This window comes from Syngnathoides biaculeatus, chromosome 7 (assembly GCF_019802595.1).
Source record: "Syngnathoides biaculeatus isolate LvHL_M chromosome 7, ASM1980259v1, whole genome shotgun sequence".
Lineage (NCBI taxonomy): Eukaryota > Metazoa > Chordata > Actinopteri > Syngnathiformes > Syngnathidae > Syngnathoides > Syngnathoides biaculeatus.
The window spans coordinates 23,314,708-23,329,160 of NC_084646.1; the positions used below are offsets into that span (position 1 = coordinate 23,314,708).

The following is a 14,453-nucleotide window of genomic DNA, read 5'->3' on the forward strand; positions in this document are numbered from 1 at the left end:
AGATCTCAAGAGATGAGATCCACCAGACACCAGGGTGACTGACAAGGGTGCCTACTGATCAGCATGCACAAAATACACAAAGACACATTTATGCACAAACATACAAACACACACTGACAATAGCACAGGCATCGAGGCCCGCTTCAAAATCATTCCACAACCTGTAAAGCATTACCGGTACAGTAATTGGAAAACTATCTATATGTCCGCCATATTGTGTGAAAGGTGCTATTGACTTGAAGATTTGACCAGATGTTGCGAACAACCCAAGCAACCCATCCACACATTCAAAGAAAGTAGAATAAATAAACTGAAATTAAGTTGAGTTCTTCCACGTAACCAGTCTTCAAATCTTGAAGGTTGCCTCTATAGATTTTCAATTGAATTTAAGTCAGGTGGTTGGGACATTCTGGAACTTTTTATTTATTTATCCATCAATCAATCTATTTCATTTTCTGAGCCACTTATCCTCACGAGGGTCATGGGAGTGCTGGAACAATCCCAACTGTCATCGGGCAGGAGGCAGGGTACACCCTGAACTGCTTGCCAGCCAATCGCAGGGCACATGGAGACAGACAACAAGTCGTACTCACAATCACACCTACGGGCAATTTAGAGTCTCCAATGTATGCATGTTTTTGGGATGAGGGAGGAAACCAGAGTGCCTGGAAAAAACCCACGCATGCACGCAGGAAGAAGATGCAAACTTCACACAAGTGGGACCGGGATTTGAACCCCGGTCCTCAGAACTGTGAGGCCAATGCTCTATCAATCCCTCCTGTAGTGTGTGCAAACCTTGTGAACATCTACAGGAAAGGTTTGAGCTCTGTAATTGCACACAAAGGCTACTGTACCAGATGTTAACATTGGTTTTCTCAGGTGTTCAAATACTTATTTGCAGCTGTATCACACAAATAAATCATTAAAAAAATCATACATTGTGATTTCTGGATTTTTCTTTTTAGATTATCTCCCTCCCAGTAGACATACACCAACAATGAAAATTTTATGGTAATCGGCTAATCGGGTTTAATGTCATACTTCATACTGTCATATCTTCGCCGAAGATATTTACTCTGTCGGTGTCGTGCACAGTGTATCTGAATCCTAAAACTAGTTTATTTTTATTTAGTAGTATCTATCTATAAACACAACACCAGCACATATCATTGAAATCCGACGCATAGTGTGTGATTTATCTAATCAACGCTAACAACCCAATTAATTAGTGAAAAACACCCCCCACCCGAAAAAAAAGATCTGCTAAGCACTATATTTTTTCAAAACTGGTCTTATGTATGTCATACATACACCTTTAAAGGACTACTGACACGTAAAGCATGATTTTTAGTATGTCTTTAATTTTTTAAAAAAGGCAGTTGTAATATACCCATCCGTTTTGTCACCACACGTCATGATGTTGTCGTATATGGATTTTTCCCGCCATGAGAATCCTCTCGAGGCATTTGTGTTGGAGAAGAACCAGGAGGTGAGATTTTTTTGCAGTAGCGGGGTCGGGACTTTATATTGGTTTACACCTATTATACCGGCGAAAAATTACTTGTCTTTTTTCATCGTGTTAGCCAAAATGCCGGCTTGTCGCAGTCACTCACCTTTGAAAAATGTACGGGTGTGGTCAGTCATGCCCACACATATAAAGTTACGGGTGTGGTTCACCAGTCATGCCCACAGATATAAAGTTGCGGGTGTGTGTTATGTTTGTAATTATGAGTGTACGCCTATAAGTGTGGAGGGGAGCACCGTCAGGTAAACTAGGAAGTAGAAGTAGGCTGAGCAGCAGCTCGTTTTTAAAGATTGTGTGCTTCCGTGTTAAAAAAAAAAAAATAAAAGAAGACGTCAGGCTGTGGTTTACTGTGCTGGATCATTTTTTTCATGTGCGCTAAGAGTGAGCGACAATTGCGCAGTGGCGCAGCTTAGCGGGAACATAAAGAGACCATACAAAATAAGTAACATCTTTCAATATCTACGTATTATTGCTGGATTGCTATTGTCTTAGTGCTGGATTTTGCTCAAACACTCAGGAGAATAGATTCACTCTTCACACCTTTCCAAAACACCCGGTTTGTCATGAACAATGGATTGCACAGCTGCAAAGGACGAGAGCTTTGTGGGTTCTAAATGACAGGTAGGTGTTTAAAAAAGCTGTTTAAAAAAATAAGAGTTGTGGGGGACTAATTTGTCTCACAGTTTACAGCATATGTTATGTGTGAATTTAGAATAAATTCCCTTGGTCAAACCAGCAACATATAACAAAGCACTTGTATTGTGTTTAAGACAATTTAATCACACACACAATGCAACACAAAACAATAAATAGAAATAGAAGTACAAAGACAGTTTAGTAGCGTGTAAACTCGTCATCAAACTTGAAGAACTTCTCCGAAAGCAGCAATAATAAAAAGTTCTGTCGGTGTCCGATGACATAATCCTTCTCTCAGAACGTGACAAAAGATCCGCGTCATAACAGTAGTGTCCATTTACTTGTTCGTTAGCAGCAAGATGAATAAAAAGCTCCGTCAGCATCCGACGACATTATCCTCTCAGAATGTAAAAAAATATCCGCGTCAAATTGGTAGTCTCCGTTTACTTGTTTGTTAGCAGCAGGATGAATAAAAAGATCCGTCGGCGTCCGACGACATAATCCTTCTCTCGGAACGTAACAAAAGATACGTGTCATATCGCCGGTCACCGCAGTTAGCCACCGTTTCACCCGACGCAGAAGTGAATCGGGCCGGGAGAGTGGTTGCTTGCCCCGTCCTGTCACACCGCTGGCGGGGAGGAGAAAGGAGCTCTTTCCCCCTACCGGCCCCTGGTGTTTAGGCACACCTGAAGTAGTTACTTCGCCGGCACGGGTCCTCCTGAGTACGTTACAAACACAAGTCATTTTGAATATTGAATTGGGTTCCTCGTCCTCTTCCGTCTGTCTGGGAGTCTTTTCAATTAGAACTGATCCGCATATCGTCTAATATGGCTCAAAACAATAAGGTAATATGGCCCTGTCACTCCACTTTCTTCTGAGATATTCTCTTCTTCAAAAAAAGAGCTTCAGTCTCAGAAGTGGTGTCAGAAAAATCTGGAAATCTCTTTTATTCATCTGGAATACCAAGTGGCACAGCGTCTTCTCAATGGCGACTGTTCCAGTATGACAGCTATAAATGATGTTGCAGGCAATAAGGCTGCCACTGGGATGTCGAGTGAGACTTCCGCAACTTTGCGCATGAATGACATGCTCTCCACTCATTTTTTTTTTCGTATTGACATTGAAATGAATAATATTGTATGTAGTTTTCGTAACAATATCTATTTTAAAATGTATACAGGGATATCAGTAAACCTTGAAGGTTTCAAAATACTTTGCACGGCTTCTGAATGTGTACATAAGACAAATGTGCGCATAAGCTCCTATTCACTCGTTTGTTCTTACCTACTTTTAACAAGATAGAAACGTAAACTCAGTGATGTTAAAAGTCATTGTTTTCAAATATTACATTGTAATTGGCACGATTCAGAGTCTGACATTGGATTTACTTATCCAATTTTGAGCTGCATTTATCTAAATGAAAAAAAACATTTATTGTTGTCAAACTTCTGCACTAAATGTTGAATTGATTATCCAAAGTTTTCATCACTTGGTTTATTTAAAAAAAAAAAATACATTGGACTCTTAACGAGACTGTCTTTAGAGGATTTGTTTTGTTGGATCAAATCAAAAGGAATGTCACAAAAAGCCAACTTGAAAAAAAACACAGAATAAAACCTGCTGACAACGGTTATTTAGATATAACATGCTGACAATATGGAGATTTAACATATCGTATCGTTTTAAAAGTGAAATCTGGCATTATTGTAAGTGCACAACAGCAGATTTGATATCGCAGCTGGTGTTGACGCATCAAAGCATACCTTTGAGATATATTGCAATTTTGATACTGTCACTTTGCCAGCTTGTTTTTCTCAACAGAGAAGACATTAGTTTGTTTCATTGATTCACATTGTCAGTGACTACCGTCAGGCTTTGGGTGCTGTTGGACAGAAGCGGTAACATGAACGTCAGGCTGTGGAAAAGATACATAACATCACATGCATAAACACACACATACACCCTGGCCCTCTCCAACAGCCTGAGAGGAACAAGAAGGGGGCCAGGCTCCTGGTTGCACAACTTGTTTTTCACAAGTTCGGCCAGAAGACAACTCAGCAGTTGCTTCAGAAAACTGTTTGTTGATAACTATGACAAACAAACCCATCCATATCTATTAAAAACAGAAAGAATCTTTAAGACGTTATCTAGGGCCTAGCACATCGAAGCGGAGGTCCAGCAAATTTATCAATTTACTTTCTCCTTTCCCAAGACAGACGTTGAGATAACGAGCATATTGAAAACTAAGCATTCTTAGAACGCCATATTCTGAGTATTTCGGTTGTTGACCCGGCACCTTCCTCAGCGTAAACATCTCAAGAGTGCCAAATATGGTCACTAAGCGGAGATTTGAGTAAATAAGGCACCAGAAGCAGCCAATGGCATGTACCCCACTCCCCTAGAGGGACACACAGAAAGAGAGAGGGAAAGAAAGAATGAGGAAGGAGGGGTACAAGTAGCCGGTCTCATAAGACCCCTTTCAGGGGCCCCTACGCTGTCTGCACACATGACCTGTGCGGAGTGTCCACAGCATTTGCTTTGAACCTGGCCAGAGGAAGCAGCCATTTTAAGAAATGTACGGCACAGTCTATATAGCAACACTGAAACGAGCCCAAACTAGTCACATTACTGTATTGTGGTTTGTTCTGTATTGTGGTTACTGATGACTTAACTGTACAAATCTCCTTTCTGGTAATGTAGCTTCAAGGAATTGTTTTCAAAAAAGCTAATTCACCAGTTTGTAACTTGAAAAACTGTAAACGAGTTGATAAACAAAATATCATTGCCCTTGTTTTCAAAGCTATAGTAAATCCCACAAGAGCATTTCATCACTTTTAATTTACAGTCAAAATATCATTATGACATACTATGACATACATGTGCTTGTTAAATCATGTTTTTTTTTTTTAAATATTTGTGTGGATTCTCAGTCACCCAAGTCTTAGTAATCTACAAAGGGCGAATAAAGGCAACTGGCATCTTGTTTGTTGGATTTGTTGTTTTTTTTTCTTTTTCAAAAAACATTCAAAACCTAACTGAGCATATTACACTATTCGGTGCAAATTTTTCACATTTTGATTGTGTTTTTCTTAAACATTTCCAGCTCTACCACAGCCACTTCCTAAACTCGGGTCAGAATTTTCTATTGCTTTGCTGAATGTGAGGATTTAAAAAATGCATTTGTCAGGCTAAAATTATAATTGCCTACGTTGTTTTTTTATGTTTACGGAAAACAAAACAAAAAAACAACCAAATGAAAAAAAACAAGATGCCATGATTAAATCTTTGCAGATTATTATGAGCAGGTTGACTAAGAATCTCCACAAATGAAAAAAAAAAAAAAATGATTTTAGCAAACACTTGTATTTCTACAAATAATATGACTATGTCAAAAGTGATTTAGCCAATAATGCTATGAGGCTTGTAATTCATATTAATTTGTAAAAACATAATTTCACAATCAATCATCAAATACATCAACAAATATTCGTTTGCTATAATTTCCGTTCCATTAATGGTTTGCATTGTTCAACGTCAAATTGTCCAAATCTTAAAATTTCAGCCTGTCAGCAGTAAAAATTACTTGATTTCTGTAGTTATTAATGAAAGCAGACTGACTGCCTTAACATAATCTCTCATGTTCAATACATTCTAGGACAGGGGTGTCAAATTCAAATTTAGCGTGAGCCAAAATTTAAAATTGGGACGTCACAGATCAAACTCAATATTTAATGGACAAATCACTGCAATGTGCATGTTTTCCTTCTCTGCAGAAATGTTGTTAAAGTTTACCAAATGATAACAAATTTAAATTTTCCTTAAACACCGAATCTAGAATAAAACTTTAATATAAATTCACAAGACGTGAACTTTCCGATAAAAGACAGTGGTACTTGATTATCATTTTGTATTTAAATAGATATGGATTCTCGTTTCTATATCTTGTGTATATATCGCTCCAACACCACTACTTTTTAAAAAGGTCAACAACAAAACAACCCAAAAAAAAAAGAATGTCCTGAAATAAAAATCCACACCTTTTTACAGTCCCTGGCTAGAAGCTAATACAGGACATTACAAAAAAAAAACGTGAATTCAAATATGTTAAGATTCTTTGTTACAACAACCACGTTGCGCCACACACAACAAACCGGTGCGTCTTTTAGTTTAGTGAACAGCTTAATCCGCTGCCGACCTGTCATGGAAGTTAACCGTATTCCATCTTTCACCTGGCCATTTCTGGGAAGGGGAAATGTAAAGTTGCTCAAGGAGACTGGTAGCACAATTGCTAAAGACTGCAACAACACTGATGGGCCAACACACTTGTAAAGAATTCTGGGATTTGTACTATTAGGGACATACTGTATGTGCTATCTACTGGAAGCCCAGCTCTAACACACATTTAATACGATATTGCAGGCCAAATATAATGACACAGTGGGCCACATTTGCCCACGTTTGACATACATCCTCAAGAGAATGAAGTGTACAACTAAAATCCATCCATCTATCTATTTTCCAAGCCGCTTGTCCTCACAAGGGTCGAAGTAGCTCTCACCAATAATTCTCGGGTGATATTACTGAAATGGTGTTTGGTTTTGTTTAATAATTAAAGACTACCATATAAACAATAATCTGTTAACAGTAATAAAAAACGAATTTGAAATTAAATAATTTTTTATTATTTGATGGAATTACTCAATGGGATAAAGATAGAATAATCGATCAAAAATATTCAATAGTACAGTATATTGCATGTAATGCAAAGACTGCACTTACTACATTACATTGAAAAAATGTCCTCTGAATGTACTTAATTGACTGTAGAATGTGGTTAACATTTGGAAAACTAATGTATATTATACTATATTCGAGACGAACGGGGAAGCTGCGTCAGTTTACCCAAGAGTCTAATGATATGGTCAAACGAAATACACGCACTACGCATCCGTGTAGGTTGGACCATGGGGAAGGCATAATTGGGAAACACTCCTGTTCTTTGTAAAAGCAGAAAATACTACTTTTTTTCAGCTCCTCCAACTGCTCAAAAAAATAGCTATACGCCATTCGCCTTCCATTTGCAGATGAACGGTTATCGTTGTGCGATTTCGATGAGGCGTCGTACCGATACTCCGAAAACCCACCCAACCCCTAAAATTCATTGATGAAAAAAAAAACAACAACAACACAAGTCCTCCCTCCGCTGCAAGTGGGGGGCGCTCCCCACTATGGCGCTCAAGTGTTTTCATCCTCGGATGGTGGCTAATCCTCCGCTTCCCGTGCGTAATGTGTTTACGTTGCGGCTGCTCTAGCGCGTGTGTGCCCGTGTGCACGCGTAGCCTTGGAAGAGCCTCGCTGCTGCGCACGTTGGCCGCATCCTGCTGCCTGTACGTCGGAGTGAGCGGCTCAGCAGGCCGGGGAATGACGCATCTGGTGGACGTCACCTTCGCGGGTGGGACAAGAGACGGCTTGGGGGGTGGTCTTCCTCCGACAGGTGAGGCAGGAACAGCAGTTTCTTGGCGCGTAGCCACGCGCACCGGGGGGCGGGACATTTTAAGGCCCCAAAAGGACCTTTTACGCATGCGTTGTCGATATCAACACTACTTGTGACTATAATAAACAATCGTATTACGGGCTGAAATCTCACAAGTACGATGTTAAGTATTTATTCGCAAGTACAATGTTAAGTATTTATTCGATTTGAAATAAAACTTTTATACTATGCAAACATTCGTTGTGCTTGATTATTCTGTCAGCGTGTATTTACCATTCTATTTAAGTGTTTTTTGTTTTTTTTTTTAATTAATGTTTGCGTGTTACGTCAGTACAAATTTTAGCAAGTTTAAGCTATTTCTTGCTGCCTGGACGTGAAACACTCAAACTGAAAAAGAGAAGCATGTACTTACTTTCTCCTTGAACGTGTCCATGCTGGCATATGATGCAGACGATCCAAAGCACAAGTTGTGCTCCTAGTGTAAGCGTCCACCGCCTCATTTTCACCCAGGGACACGTCAATCGGCAAAAACTCCAATGTGGACACCCCGTAAAAAAATGTTTGTTATTCAAGGGGTGCCCCACCCCCCGCCCGGAAATAAACGGATTCCCCCTACTCCGAATTTGGGCTATGTTCACTAAAAAAGGTGGTCTTTGCTTCTGGCGACACCCGTTTGAATAAAATTGTTCATCTTCCATAGATGAAGGCGACAGTCCACGGTCATGTCTTCTCGATCAAGAATGGGTTAATATCCAAGGGGGAAGCTGCCGTCCATTAATTAGGGGAGGAAAAAAAAGTAAAGGAAGTCTTCTGAGCTCAAGAAGTGGAACCGATATCTTCAAGAAGACATTCCAGCGAGGTCAGCGACGTGAAAGGAAAACGTGCCAGGATGAGGAGCCACGACCATCCCGTGAACTCCTTCAGTCTTTCCAACAGCCAACACTATAAAATATCCTAAAAGGTGGTGGGGCTAGCCCAGAATAACAAACACGGGAGCTAATTGCCACGACTTCATTTTGTTTTTTTAAGCGACGGCTACGTGGAGCCTAAAGTGGGGAGGAAAGTCGTACCAAACTGCCCGTTTCTTTTTCCTCAGATTAGCCGATGGAAGGAAGGAGAAGGAGGAGGAGGAGGGCTGTTGCTGAGGCTAGCTAGCTAGCTAGCTAGCTAGCTAATCCAAAACAAAACAGCTTTCCCCGCTGTCGCCGGAGTTCAAATGGAAAATCAGAACACAAACGTCGAGTCCACGTCTCGTCACCAACAAAATGGGGTACAGTAAAGGAAAAATAATATTTCCAAAGAAAAAGACGAGTTAAGTAAAAAGTTGCCGTTGGTGGCTGTGTCGTTTGTTGCGTCTCCGTCAGGCAGGTTGCCCCTCTTCTCTTTCCGTGTCTCCTTGAGCGAGCGAGAGAGCGACGAGTCTCTCTCTTTCTCTCTCTCGCCCAGTAAACAACTCTTGCCTGCCTGCCACTCACCCAGCTGGGCCAAAAAGTGCGGAGCCTCCGCAAAACGCGGACCGGATCACATTCTCACAACGGGGCCGAGCGGAGGTCCGGATCTGGAGCGTCTGAAACAGCGGCAACAACACCGACACCGAAGAAGGGAAACGAATGCGAGGATTATTTTTAGAGCACCGCGTTGCTTTGTATGATTAATCGTGAGTAACAAATACAATAATAACCAAAAGCAACAATTCCCATAGGAAATAGTGTAAATCGAAATAATCCATCTCTGGGTCCCCCCAATCCCCCCCAAAAAATAATAACAAAATAGTCGCTTGAAAATCAATGACATGGGAGGAAGCTGAGGTATAGAGTTCGTGCAGGTGAAGTCACAATTTTCACGGCGTCATATTACCGGTCAAAAAGTGCTGCTCGACAGTGTGGGGGACATTGAACCGGCACAGAATATTCACAATGCCCGAGACTTGTTTCGCTGTTAGTTGTTACAAGAGAAGAGACAGATGTTCAAAGAGGTCATTCTCTAGAATACCATCTGAAAAGACGAGAAAAGATTGATGGATTTCGGCAATTAAACGTGATAGATGGTGACCAACCAAAATGCACACACACTTGTTTAGCAATCACTTCATTTCAGGTAGGAATTATTCCTCTCAATCTCAATTTCCCAAGAAGTATATATCATGCTAAATTGGGTCATTTGAGAACAATGCGTTTAAAAAAAAAAAAAGACTGAGTCGTCTCCAACGTACACGGAAGCATGTTGTGGCCACATGTTAATCTTCGCTAAACCTCTCCCATACAAACTCCCCTATAACTTTTTTTTAATATGCATTTTTCTCAAATGAGTCCAAAAACAACAAAAAAAAAACATCTGTCAGAGGTTTACCGAAGTTTAACGTGTGGCCGCAACACGCTTCCGTGTATGGAGGAGCCTACTCACTGTCTTTTTTTTCCCAATGATAGTTAATGAATCCGAGTTTGTGTAAAACCAGGGGTCATTTATCTAAATATTGGTATTTGTATTGAAAAAATCTGAGTGGCTCCATCACTATGTGGGATTTATTCTTGATTGAGAACAGATCCAGCAACTAAGTATTTGTATGTGTTCTGACTTTTATATGCTTTCAAACTTTTCAGTGTAAATCTTGACGACTTACTCACCACATCCATATGTATATCCAGTTGTCCAAGACAAGCGGAAGCGGGTTAACAGTCCGCTTTCTTATCAGCAAAAACATCGACTTCGGCATTAAATATGGGTCCCCTATGCCAAGTGTCTCTCATTTTTCCAGGTACCTTCGTTTATTATCACCTTCTAAATGTTTAACAGTATCGGACAAAATACTCGGCGTCGTGCTATAATAATATATATATATTTTTGTTTCATCTCAACGGACTTAGCATTGAACAGCGCTTTTTGACCGGCAATATGGCCAGTCACGTGACTTTGGTGACGAAGGTGCACGAGCTCTGTAGTAGGGGAACACTAGTGCATTTTTCAGCTTTTCCTATCCGTGCCGTGGACCAACTCTTGCAGAAAATGGCAAAATGCTATGAGTAATTAATCCCGCCTAAAAAGAAGATAATTGACTCCAGGTACCATAAGATACCATTGATGTAGAGGAATCTTTTCAAACCTCTAACATAATTACTGGGAACTAAAGTGACACAAAATGGTGGAAACGCAGTATTTTGTCTAGCTGAAGCTAGTTCTTTTTAGTTCTATCTTATAGTTCTTTTTCTTGGTAATATTTTCAGAATTCTGTCAACCTCCATGAAAGCAAACCTATTATCTTAGTGTTGAATAAAAATAAGATATTTTAAAACATTTGATTCATCTGCAAGATTAACATGTTTTTTTTTTTTCTCACATCTTACAGACCCAAACAGTACCGAATCATTATCAATTTGTCTGCGCATTTTCTGGACTGTCAATTTCAAATAAAGTTCTTTTGGGATTTTTTTTTTTTTTTGGATGTAAAGGGATGGAGATTGAAAATGTTTTTCTCCAATCAACAGATTAATTGCTTAAAATAAGTTATTTGTAACTCTTTTGTTGTTTGGTGTTCAATGAATATTGTTTTTCCTTTTGGTAATCATCTTTCAATGAGTTTCTAACCAGGTGTTGATGTCATAGCCGGCAGAAGAATAAAAGCAAAACAATATGGAAGTATCATAAGTACATTTTATATCCCCTATTTGTGTGTGTGTGTGTGTGTGTGTGTGTGTGTGTGTGTGTGTGTGTGTGTGTGTGTGTGCGTGCTACTATTGCTTTTAAATTGCGGCCAAAACAAAGCGAGAGCACAAAGGTCGAACACCCCTTAGCCTTGCACCCAGGAAACTGAACACCTGCCTCCAGTCAGGAAGGGGCACACTGTCTTCCTTATGATTTGCAAAGCAAATACCAGTTGTACTCAAAGCTGTCCTGGCCAAGGATCTTAAATTCAAATTCTTCCCTTTGTGACATGCCAGCCCAATCTGACCACACCCTGAACCTGCATTGACCTAAGAACTGAAGTGAGAATATGGAAAGAACATTGGCTCTTTCCCGGTCGCATAGTAGGGGTGCTGTTTGTCTACACGGATGGTTACACACTGGTCTTGGCCCACCAAGAGCTTGTGGAGCAGGGCTTGTTGTTTATCTGAGGAATGTTGTTACCCAGTGAGCAGAGTAAATGAGGTCTTAGAGAGATTAAATGTCACGGGGCTGAAGGACTAAGGCCAATGGAATCTAGTCAAAACACATCGCTTTTGCTTGCCATGCTGTCTGACACTGACACTCAAATAAACACGGCTCTTCTTTGCACCTCACGCTGGTACGGCACCTCTTGGAATCAAACAGCTCTTAGCGTACAGTATTAAGCCACTTGGAGCACTGGCATACTGCTGTGACACGTTTCTGCTGGTGGCTCTGAAAAAAAAATCTATTTGGCCAAATGGATTTTGATTTCGCCCCCATATAAACAAGGATCCAAATGTTTTCAGTCAAACATTCTGTCTTGCTTGTCCTAGACAAGTCATGATGTGCGTTGACACTGAACGCATCTCTCAAGGTTCAATTTCAGGGTGAATGGGATTATGTAAAGGACAGCAAATTGAATAGTGGTTATCATTGAAGAGGGTCTGGGTTCAAATCTCAGATTAAATTCCCTCTGTGGAGTTTGCATGTTCTCCCCATGATTGCATGGCTTCTCTACTAAGACAATTTTCACCCCCCAGAGGTGTTTTTTGGATGTGAACTGCCTTCCAGCCTCGCAGATCTTTTGCTGGATGATGCACTGAACGTTCTCAACATCATGAGTTTGTCTCCCATTGTGTCCATGGCAGCAAATGATGCAGAGGTATTCTCCCTGCAGCATGAGATGGTGCATTGTCAAGATGATTTTTATTTTGCAGTTCTTCTTTTTGTACCATGGGAGGGCATGTTAAGTCAGAAAGACCACATACTTTTCAGATGTTGTTATGAACTGAAAATCATTGTCTCCTACTGTGCACGCTACACGGACATTGCCATTGCACACACTTTTAAAGGCTGTCCAAACATCCTCAATTAACGTGTTTGAAGAAGTGTCTTTTTGCCTTTGTTGGCATGCAAGTCTCAGTAATGAGGTAGGAAGCAGGATGCCTCAAACGTGTCTGTGGGCATTAATGTGGGTGAGCCACACCTTGTCCACCAAAGAGGGGGTCATGATCTTAAATAGACAAAGTGCTGCTGGATTATCCTCTTCAAATGTCTCCCCGTATTAGTGCTTTATGCGCTGAGCTTCCTGTACACATTGACAACAGTTCTCCTCAAGCCATATAGTACACACAGTGGATGATTCAGAGTTAGATACAGTACATACAGCACAGATGGATGGACAGACAGCTAAAATTTTATCAGTCGGCAGATTTTTGTAGCTATGAAGACGATAGAGATGAGATACCTATTTAGTTGACATTAAAATAACAATGAATGTGAAAATGATAGTCTTCACAGTTCACACTGAGGTCAGCGCGTGTGTTATTTATTGGTTTTGAACCCTCAGTAAACTAATCACATTGTAGAATTTGACCCCTCACCCAGCCAAAGCCTGAAAGATTAGTGACGTAGGTGTACTATAGCTTGTGGAAAAGCCCCCTTCAAGGCAGGAAGTCTTCTGTTGTTTTTCCGTTCAAGGCCACAAAATCTCATCCAGGCTTACCGTTATCTTAATTAAAAGCTCTCATGTATAATAACATTTGTGTGAATTACTTTCAAGGCTACGTTTGAAGTAGTTATGTTATTATTATGTTATAATATATTTGGCGGCACGGTGGCGCGGCTGCAGCGCATTGGCCTCACAGTTCTGAGGACCGGGGTTCAAATCCAGGCCCTGCCAGTGTGGAGTTTGCATGTTCTCCCCGTGCATGCATGGGTTTTCTCCGGGGACACCGGTTTCTTCCCACATCCCAAAAACATGCACTCATTGGACACTCTACATTGTTCCAAGGTGTGACAGTGAGTCCGACTGTTGTCTGTCTCCATGTACCCTGTAATTGGCTGGCAACCAATTGACCCCTCCGTGGATATTGCGCAATCCGCGTCACTGACCAATCAGAGGCCAGAGATCTGCATACACCAAAGCCCGTTTTTGCTCCTGCCATTTTCTCTGACAACATTGAATGGTCCAGTATAGGTTTAGTTCGCGTTTTATCGCGTATTTGGGTTATTTAACAAAAAATATGGTTAAGAGGTGTAGTCACGGACTTTGTAATAGTGACGACAGGTATCCTGAAAGGCTAGTTGGTAGAGTTCGATTCGTACCCTTTCCAAAACCGAAGACCCAGTACGAAAAATGCCTTCGATGGATCAAACTTTGTGGAAGACCGCATCATCAACTAAATCCATCTAATATCAACCGGAACACATATGTTTGCACGAAGGTATGCCCTATATTTGATTTTCAATACATGTCTCATATAAAGGAATTCGAAGTTCTTCCCTAGCATAATACTGCTGCGTGTGAAAGATTGACACACTTATTCTTTGTTGAGCGATATTTAGCGATGATCGGACTGCAAAAACGTATTGATTTCTTGCTGGCTCGCGGCCAGAATCTTAACCAGATTGTGTTTGCACCACGATATGCCCTAAATTTGATTTTTAATCCATGTCTCGTATAAATGAATGAGACGTTCTCCGCTCGCATAACATTGCTACGTGTGAATGATTGAATGAAATCAGAAGCATGGCGTCTCTCTCAGTTAAGAATGTATTGTATTTAGAATCTATAATATATCGTTGATTTGAATGAAATCAAAAGCATGGAGTCTGTCTCAGTTCAGAATGTATTGTATTGTATTTGCCATTTTT

The 14,453-nt window shown here is 40.6% G+C and overlaps 1 protein-coding gene across 1 annotated transcript in view; it reads right to left on the minus strand.

The window, feature by feature from the left end:
• Positions 1-8,353, minus strand: part of insrb (insulin receptor b) — a 116,211-nt gene extending 107,858 nt beyond the window's left edge. The window contains exon 1 of the mRNA XM_061826283.1: positions 8,068-8,353. Coding sequence (XP_061682267.1) covers positions 8,068-8,353 — 286 coding nt within the window. The remainder of the gene's footprint in view (positions 1-8,067) is intronic.
• Positions 8,354-14,453: the final 6,100 nt, after the last annotated feature.